At 35.8% G+C, this 10,905-nt stretch overlaps 1 protein-coding gene across 1 annotated transcript; it reads right to left on the reverse strand.

The window, feature by feature from the left end:
• Positions 1-344: 344 nt before the first annotated feature.
• On the reverse strand, positions 345-2,335 carry LOC136843626 (uncharacterized). Its single transcript, XM_067112172.1, has 3 exons — positions 2,104-2,335; positions 1,307-1,490; positions 345-986 (listed from the first exon to the last, which is right to left on the reverse strand). Exons 1-3 carry the CDS (start codon positions 2,288-2,290, stop codon positions 983-985), a joined length of 375 nt encoding a protein of 124 aa, XP_066968273.1. The 5' UTR covers positions 2,291-2,335; the 3' UTR covers positions 345-982.
• Between the last annotated feature and the right edge of the window lie 8,570 nt (positions 2,336-10,905).

The following is a 10,905-nucleotide window of genomic DNA, read 5'->3' on the forward strand; positions in this document are numbered from 1 at the left end:
ACCCCCTGAAATAAGAGAGAGGTTTATCAAACAGTGGTTTGGATAGTAGTCCTGGACATGGCGGACGTAGTACCAGTGATGCCCAAAATGTAAGGAACACATTAATGGATTATTACTTTAATAATGAAGGGGCAGTACCACTCCAAGATGAACGAGCCTATATGCACTAGTGGACATTTTCTCCCATATGCCTTCGAATATTTGCATATACAGTAATCTTAAAATAAAATTCATTATTTGTTCAATTGCTATTATTTACTCCTCAGTACTTATAAGAAAGTTATGAAGAGCGATGTGGAATTTAAATATGTACCCTGCGATACCTGGAGAAACAAACCCTGAAATTGCTTTAATCAACTTTATTACATAGAAAATGTTTAAAGCTGCATGACATCAATCTTGATTAGACTGAACTTTATTGTATACAAAATGTTTACAGCTACAGGAACTTGATTAGACTAGAAAGCCTGAGGTCTTACAGATCATGTATTTGAAATTCAAATTACCACCAGAGATTAAATACTGACAGAATTTAGCACCAAATTGATAACTACTGTTAACCTACTTTATCATCAGGTAAGCCATATTCCGCTCAGTTTCCAGGACGACTTGGGAAATCCTAGCTGCTGCAACCTTTTGTCCATTTACTAGTAGGGACCCTATCCAAACCTCAACTGTTTTTCCCACACTGAAACCTAGGTCGTTAGGCGTACTGGTGTTGCCCAATTCTTTGAGGGTTTGCAAGCATTCTTCCTCAAATGAATTTTGTAGCTTCCTGTTCTTACTACTGTTACTTGCTTTTTGGTTCTGTAGAGATGAAGTTGCGGAAGTTGCTGGTGCAACAGACCGATCAGAACTTCCATTAGAAAGGTCAAAGCTGGGGACACAGGTTGAGTTGAAGAACCCGTACTTGACTCTCCGATTTGAAATTCATCAAAAGTGTTTTGAGTAACCTCAATAACTAGAGGATTATCTATAGGATTTACCTGTAAATAAAAAAAATATATATATTACTCTATTATGAATATGCTGATAACATAAACTGCTGTATAATGCATCAGTTTTAGGTAATGATGCATTAGTAATTCTGATAATTTAAGATTATGGAAGGGCAAGCATAATTCCCTTTACTTAACTAAAAATATTAGATTTTTCTATTGACCTTACTGACCTAACCTTACACTTTTTTTGCTTACCTGGGCCTACAGCAGGTTTATTGTGCAAATTTGATTCTTAAATGCCAAGTAATTATACCTATTATTAAACTGCTATGTAAATAATGTAATACATATGTATATACTCTTACTTGTTCATTAATGTCACTGGAATATGTAGGTTGTGAAGCCACTGTATCATGTAAAAAGACATCAAATCAAACAATTCCCACTTGGAGCTTGGTTTACCACATGAACCACTTGGAGCAGCCTGAATTTTTTTATATTCATGGATGAAGTATCCCTTCAAATTACTAAATTTTGCCCGCACTTGATCTGAAAGGGGAAAAACATATATTTAGCTTGATATAAAAATTATTAACTAATGAACTAAATATCTTTACAGAAATTATTTAGATATATTAAATGTTTCATGCTAGGTTAGCATGATGTCCTCTTTCAGGGCATGGGTTGCACACTTGCCTACACGTTTAAAATCTTAGGTGAAGTGTGAAAAATTAGGTTAGGATGACCCAAGCTCTCTAGGCTAATTAGTATACAGTCGGCAGTAGTTCAAACTAGGCTAGGAATAGCTTACTTCTAGACCAGCCGATATAGGTCTAGGCATAGCATTGCCGCTGAAAAATAGAATAGTCCTAACTTTATTTACACAACCTGAGTCAGGTTCTGTAGCCTAGCCAGAGTCAGGTTCTGTAGCCTAGCCAGAGTCAGGTTCTGTAGCCTAGCCAGAGTCAGGTTCTGTAGCCTAGCCAGTCAGGTTCTGTTGCCTAGTATAGCTACTAGCCTAAATGAAGCTAGAGAAGCACTAAAATATCACAGATTTGTGTTTATGCAATTTGATAATGCACACATGATAGCATAACGAGAGTAGACGTAGGCTATAAGACAATCTGATATTGCAGATATAGAGTAGCAGCAGACTTCTTACCTGTATGAAGGTCAGCAAGTTCCGGAAACTTTTCCCCGAGTCGCTTGGTGATTTCTTCATAATTCTTCATCTTGAGACCTTTTTTCATAAAACTATCATGATTGCGGTCCCATAAGCATCGTCTCCCCCTCAAATCTTCTACCAAAAACTGCTCTGATGACCTTGTCCACTGTACCAAGACCTCCATCTTTCTCTTGATGCCTTGAAATGCGCGCCCTCCCTCCCTCCCTCCCACATGTAAACAAACGATAAAGTCGACGGTAGAGTAGAGTAGGGTAGAGGGAGAGGTGGGTTGAATTCGATCGTTATCGCTTTCAAAATTCGTTACGACGACACTAAAAAGTCGTCGTCAAAACATTAAAAGTTGACGTCAAATTCAAAAGTCAACGGAAATATTGCTATATAGTGTGACAGCGCCTTAACTGGGCAGGTGGGAAGATTTCACTGACATTAGCTACTAATAACTCTATAGAAAGAGATGGATAATATGAAACAAGTGAATACACAAAATATTGAAAAATCTTTGTGAGAGTAATTTCTCACGATGTAGATATTATATTCCTGATAACGATTAATTACTGCTTAGAGGCCACAATTAAAACAGCGTTACATCACACAACACCTTATCTACACTGCATAGCACAACATTGAAATTTCCGGGCTCCCGAGTCGCGGCGCGCAGCAACATGCGCAATTACGGGACAACGAACATATTACACTTCCATATGCGTATGTCTGTGTAACACACACACACACACACACACACACACACACACACATATATATATATATATATATATATATATATATATATATATATATATATATATATATATGTATATATATGGATGTATATATTATAACTGCGGTTGTGTAATCAAGGGACTCGTGGCAACAATATCAATTGCCAAGTACTGCATTTTGTAGTAGGAATTTTTGCTTCAAAACTATCCATAACTCAAAACCAATATGTTTTTAGTAACTTTTTTGGTGCATTACACTATCAGTGTAACAATGTGGTGATTTAATACAGAGTAAAAGTTAATTTCATGACATGATCACATAAACTTACCAAGCCCATTTTGAGACAAAGTGTAATAGAGGGTATATTATTCACAAAAAATACCCTGCCTCCTGATGCAGAAGGGTATTTTTGAGCCTTGGGGTGTTTTACCTTGTATATATACCTCAGCTCCATCGTTATACCCTTTCTGTACCTTTGACTTTTTACAGTGTATGACTATAAGAGTTGGAGATAATAAATGATCCCTGTTCAGCAATTCTATAACTACAGCTTCTGTCACTACTTTATTTACAGGTTTATTTGCGACAAAGTCTGGGCTAATTTCAAGCTCCTGCAAAGGAGAATGGCGAAATCGTTCGAGTGATAAAACAAACATTATTTGCATCAAAGCAAGCAAATGTCAGTAGGAGTATGTTGCTATTTCTGTTTTGGAAGTGAAAATTTAGCTTATGGTAAAGCCCTCCTAAAGCAGTAATTAACCTCTCTCTCTCTCTCTCTCTCTCTCTCTCTCTCTCTCTCTGATATTTGTCCTGTAAGATTTTCATCAAGAATTCTGCTAGAAGTAAGGTCAAAATTTTCTCAATATTGTCAGGACATAATTCTCCTTCAGCATAACATGTTCCAGGTAAGAACCTCCCGAATGAGAAGATAAGACTTTGTTTCCCTTCCTAACATGCACAGCTATATTATAAATAAATTCGCAACAAAATATTCAAACACGAAGGGTACTAGGTATAATTTGAATTCCTTTTCATTACAATGTACCACCGACCCGTTTACTCCAAACAACCATTAACTCGCTGCTAATCACTAGAGTCTAAATTTTTATGAATCCTTTCATGACGACATATTTTGCTCACTTTCTGCACCAACATTTAGAGCGAGGCACAATAATTTCAAATCAAGAAGAGATGTCCTTCATTTGTCGACCTTACAAGGATGGTTACCCCGCTAGCGAAAGCCCATACATTCGCACTTCCAGTAGATAGCTTATTTGTAATCCTCCCATTAGCGAGAGACCTATCCTACATTATAGCCAACTACTAGGCATTCATAATGCGATATTAAATACATAATTGAAGGCCTTCTTGCTAACTTATACAATTTAACTAAATATACACACATAAACTGTTAACAAGAACGATAACATGCATGTCTGGAATAGCAGATTATTCGTCAACTTTTGATGATGATGGGATCTGGCACTTGGGCAGCCTGCAGTCCATTTTCAATTCTAAAGGTAACCGTTGTCACATTTAATTGTAAAGATATAGCCTATTCGACCAGTCACAATAAATTGCTGCGAAATTAAATACCAAAGGGATTTACTACTCTTAGGAATATAGTCAAAATCAAAATTCTGGAGTGAAGTTGGCATTTATATCAGTGACATTATTACAAGTGCTTACTTTTGTCCTTTTAGAGCACCGCCACAAATTACATTACAACTTTCCGTCTATAAATGTCCTCTGTGGTATCACGATATATATATATATATATATATATATATATATATATATATATATATATATATATATATATATATATATATATAAATATAAATATATATATATATATATATAATATATATATATATATATATATATATATATATATACATATATAATGTATATATATATATATACATATATAATGTATATATATATTGTATATATATATATATATATATATATATATATATATATATATATATGTGTGTGTGTGTGTGTGTGTGTGTGTAATTCTAATAGCCACAATGCCCTCTTAACTTCTCGAATTCTACGCGCTTTTTTGGATATGCTTGTAACTACGAAGCCGTGACATCCAAACACAAGAAATTGAAGAGACTTGTGATTTGCCGGTCGCGGGAGACGAACCCAGGTCACCTTAACCACAAGGAGGTCACGTTGCCGACCTGGCTACGAGAAGGATAAAAGTCTATTACCTGTCGTACATATATATACCTGTCGTTTTCAGATATATTCACTAGAGCTGGAACAGACCCATCCTTACCATCGTAGCCAAGTGGGCTATCGTTTTTATTGCTTTTTAGGCTGAAATATATATGTAGAATCTACTGGTCACTTTTACCAGACACATATGTAATTCTAATAGCCACAATGCCCTCTTAACTTCTCGAATTCTTCGCGCTTTTTTGGATATGCTTGTAACTACGAAGCCGTGACATCCAAACACAAGAAATTGAAGAGACTTGTGATTTGCCGGTCGCGGGAGACGAACCCGGGTCACCTTAACCACAAGGAGGTCACGTTGCTGAACTGGCTACGAGAAGGATAAAAGTCTATTACCTGTCGTACATATATATACCTGTCGTTTTCAGATATATTCACTAGAGCTGGAATAGACTCATCCTCACCATCGTAGCCAAGTGGGCAATCGTTTTTATTGCTTTTTAGGCTGAAATATATATGTAGAATCTACTGGTCACTTTTACCTGACACATATGTAATTCTAATAGCCACAATGCCCTCTTAACTTCTCGAATTCTTCGCGCTTTTTTGGATATGCTTGTAACTACGAAGCCGTGACATCCAAACACACGAAATTGAAGAGACTTGTGATTTGCCGGTCGCGGGAGACGAACCCGGGTCACCTTAACCACAAGGAGGTCACGTTGCTGAACTGGCTACGAGAAGGATAAAAGTCTATTACCTGTCGTACATATATATACCTGTCGTTTTCAGATATATTCACTAGAGCTGGAATAGACCCATCCTCACCATCGTAGCCAAATGGGCAATCGTTTTTATTGCTTTTTAGGCTGAAATATATATGTAGAATCTACTGGTCACTTTTACCAGACACATATGTAATTCTAATAGCCACAATGCCCTCTTAACTTCTCGAATTCTTCGCGCTTTTTGGATATGCTTGTAACTACGAAGCCGTGACATCCAAACACAAGAAATTGAAGAGACTTGTGATTTGCCGGTCGCGGGAGACGAACCCGGGTCACCTTAACCACAAGGAGGTCACGTTGCCGACCTGTCCTTCTCGTAGCCAGGTCGGCAACGTGACCTCCTTGTGGTTAAGGTGACCGGGGTCGTCTCCCGCGACCGGCAAATCACAAGTCTCTTCAATTTTTTGTGTTTGGATGTCACAGCTTCGTAGTTACAAGCATATCAAAAAGCGCGAAGAATTCGAGAAGTTAAGAGGGCATTGTGGCTATTAGAATTACATATGTGTCTGGTAAAAGTGACCAGTAGATTCTACATATATATATATATATATATATATATATATATATATATATATATATATATATATATATATATATATATATATAATATATATATATATATATATATATATGTAATGTATATATATAAATATATATAACGTGTATATATATATGTATATATAATATATACTCATCTAGAAAAGAACATGTATAAACACTTTTATTTTTTATAAGCACATGAGTGAGCATTTGGGCAACCGTTAAACACAACACTCATGGCTAGATAAACTTCAGTTTGCAAAACTGTAATGAAATATATGTATACAACATTTAAAAAGTCATCCTGCACCTTACGAAATAAAGAAAAACACCCGGTACACATCAGGGCCTAATATACAATATGCTAGCATACCTAAATCTACCAGACTACTAGCATCACATATTCGATATATATATATATCGAAAAGAGGGTCTTTGTGTTCTACTGGAAAACATCAGAGGGTCCTTGGAAGCCCGGGGGACCACAGATTCATCGTATTCGTCTTCCCCAAACTAAGGCTATTCTTTTACCACCCCTTGTAACTAACGCTCAGAATATATAAATAAAAAAATCCACAGAATTCGGGAATACTGCGAGACTTTTAGAACGAACAAGAAAGTGCTTCTTTGCGATTAAGTTGTCCTTTTCCCAGAAATCACGTGAGATACACCAACTAGAAGTAACTCGTACCGGAAAGCTTTCGACGTTCAAGAATCCCTCAGAATATCTTGTAAGTACTTTGGTATTGACCTCACCGTGAAGGCTGAGGAATGTTGACTTAACAGTTGATATAGATACTGAAGCGAGATTTTATATGAGAAAAGAAAAATCCATATAAGGTTTCAGTCAAAAACTAACAAGCAAGGAAAGACGCCTTTTGCTTCACTGCTATACAACATATGTTTTATAAAAAAAAAAAAAAAAAAAAAAACATACAAAAAGCCACGGATCAGTAAAAAGCCTGATGTCTATAGAGTATTCTTTGAAAGAAACCAGTTGTTTGAAATATTCATGGTTAACAGGCTTTTTTAAAAGGGTAGGGCCAACGGAACTATCTAAAATCAAGTCATTTTATAGCCAGATTTCTTTGTTCGTTTTATTTTGATTTACAACTGAACTCCTGCTTCAAAAAAGTTCAGAAAATTTGACAAGAATTGGCCTCGATTTGGATGATAAACAAAGATAATATAAAATGTAGCTGGACATACGAAACCGTAACTTTTAGTATTCCTTATCCTACAGTTTATACAAAATCAAACAGCAATGCATGGTATGTACAATCAATCAACCAATCAATCAATATCTATTTATATATGTGTGTGTGTGTATGTACTAGTATGTATGTATCATGACTCATACATTATTCTTTTCAAATATGATAAATCACAAAAATTCCAAGGGCCAAGAATATACTCTTCTTTTTTTATTGCAATACATGTTTGTTTAACCTTTATTTAATGAGCATAAAATAAGGCCTGTTATTCCTGTGTAATCACTACCGTGTTCATATTTGAAAAGAAACCAGATCATTTAGCTCTGGGCTCTTGCGTATCTTTACCATTAAAACGTCTTTTTTTTTTTTTTAACAGAGTCTTCTCCCCTTAGCAACAGTTGTATCTTGCCGGTGTAAAGGACCGATTGGAATAACCACCTCCTGCTCCTGCATGGAAAAGCAGTACTGGGTTAACCGTCTGTATCCATATATAGTATGCATGTTTACAGCACAACGCTATAAAATGGATATTCCCCTGTACTAAACATTTTAGGTTTTTTCCCCATAAAGTAAAGCAGACACAATTTGATTTAATACTTTGAAAAAGATTGGCAGAGCTTTCGAACGTACTTTTCTCTCAATGTCAATTGATGGCTGTAACCTGTCTTTCCCATAATTATTAAGTTATATTCCCTCAGTTCTTAACACTGTCCTGGGGAGTTGGATTCTAAAATATAACAAAAACATAACGGGGTCAGGGATATAGGTAATAAAATCTACGAAGAAAGCGCTGCAACATGGTGTAATAGTTTACTAAATTCTTAGAATGTTCCAAATGACGAGTGGCCTGAAAACATGGACAAACTGGAGTGAGTCAGTCGAGTTATCTGATCAGCAGAAGACAAGGCAAAATCGCACCACCAATTCCTACATCTCAACTGACATGAGAATGATGATGCTTCCAGGGTCTAACTACGGACACAATCAAAATACATCGAAGGCAAAGCGATGACTGACATGAACAGTATCAAAAGTATATCTTAGTTTAGCCAGACCAATGAGCTGATTAACAGCTCTCCTAGGGCTGGCCCGAACGCTGGGCCAACAGCGTGCTAGCCGAAAGCTCTACCCACACCGCCAATGAAGAACTATGAACAGTATCAATAAGGAAAAAAGTATCGAGACCTTCCCACAAGATTCCTTTTTTTCTTGTCTGTCGCTGCTCACGTCCTTTCACAACAGCCCTGTTCTTGGTGAGTGCCAGTGATATCACAATATATGTATGAAGTATTAAATTTAGTACTGCCCAGGTGCGAAATCATACCTCCAATAACATAAGTACTCTCTTTTATTTAACGTATTTTCACTTTTCTTCATCATTCTAAATGGAACAGGGATATGAATTTCATGTTTAAATATTTTGGCTTTGCTTTATGAAACTATATTCCGACCTAACTGGTGTAATTATTACTCTCTCTCTCTCTCTCTCTCTCTCTCTCTCTCTCTCTCTCTCTCTCTCTCTCTCTCTCTCTCTCTCTCTCTGTTTCTTCGACAGTTAAACAACAGTATAAAATCATCACCATTAATACTAATAATAAAGGAATGATTATCCTTTAATTCTATCCCACACACACTCTTGTAATCAGCCATATCTATATAGAAAATTAACTAGACAGGATCACGCGGAATATCATTAATGAGGGTCTGTCAGCCAATGTTGCAATCAGGTGAAACTCAATTATTTGCTTTCCCAAGAGAAGGCGGAGAACACGGCCATAATCAAATTGACTGGGGCCATTCACGACGTCTCGTTCAATTCATGTTTTTTTTTTTTTTTTTTTGTAGGCAATTAAAAACATGACAAGCCCATATGCATCATAAACAAGGAAAATGACTTTAAAATTATGATTATTACTTTTTTTCCGCCAAATCTTCATCTTCATCATTTCATGGTGTAGTTGCTGGTGAAAACTAGAAAGCAATTACAAAAAAAAAAAAAGAGGAAACCAAGACAACTTAAAACCATCAAAGCTGTTTTGAAGCAAATAACAATAGCTAGGAGTATTCACAAAACCGAAAATTGCGGTTCCCAATCAGTCCCTCCAGTCTGTTTACAGTACAACTGTATAGCAGTTTAGAAGCAAAGCGTGTATAAGACTTCTGTAAAGGAAAAAAAAAAAAAAGCACCAAACCTGGCACGGAAAATTGTAATATAATTTCGATTATCTTAAAGTTAGGAAACAATATATTTATATATACATACATACACACACACACACACACACACACACACACATATATATATATATATATATATATATATATATATATATATATATATAATATATATATATATATATATCCTGGAACGGAGGTATGTAAGATAAATTCGATTATCATATATATATTATTTATATAGATAAATAGATAGATATTGCAACAGGCCGCCATGCTGAATTCGAATGAAGTGTTCTGCGGCGGCGGGGGGAGGGAGGGTGGGTTTAACCACTTGATCTCACACATAAATCATGTTTCAAATTCTAATAACATCTAAAAATTTATAGTTAATTTGTATCCCACCATCACAACAGAAATCCGGCATTTTCCTTTCATAAAAATTAACAGGTGAAATATCTTCAATGTCCTTCACGTTCACCAGTAATGCTGCAACCATCTTCAAAGAAAACTTGTAAAAATGACAAAAAGCTAAGGGAGTAAAGTCATACTGAAACCCCCTTTCAATTTGCGGAAATAATCAACGAGAGTTAATTTATGGGTGACATTTTTCATCAGTGAAATAAATTACAAAAAAAGACTTTAATGCCTACCGTACTTATTACATCCCCATTCCTCCTCTTTATCACTAATTTACTCATCTAGAAACTTTTGTCATGCTGGCTCTGTTGAGAGAGAGAGAGAGAGAGAGAGAGAGAGAGAGAGAGAGAGAGAGAGAGAGAGAGAGAGAGAGATCTGTAACGTCCTAAACTGAGAACGTTTTGAAGAAGCATTCATTCAAGATAACGAAGAAACTCTGTAAGTAGAATATTCATCTTTCACTCGTTTTTTTTTTATGAAAAGAGAAACCAGAAGAAACCTGGCATATGCTGGATAAATAATACTCATGACAGCCGTTATAACTATGATACCTTGAATAAAAATAATAAAAAAACTGTAGTAAAATAATTTGTCACTACTTAATAAGGGCAGGTTATTTGTGACCGACTCTTATCTTGGAGTTCCAGCAAAGATGAAAGACGGCATCATTTCACCAAAGGAATCAAATATCATCATGTTTCTTTCATGAAGCAACATGGTCTATGACC

The sequence above is a fragment of the Macrobrachium rosenbergii genome, chromosome 12, assembly GCF_040412425.1.
Source record: "Macrobrachium rosenbergii isolate ZJJX-2024 chromosome 12, ASM4041242v1, whole genome shotgun sequence".
In the NCBI taxonomy this organism is placed as follows: Eukaryota; Metazoa; Arthropoda; class Malacostraca; order Decapoda; family Palaemonidae; genus Macrobrachium; species Macrobrachium rosenbergii.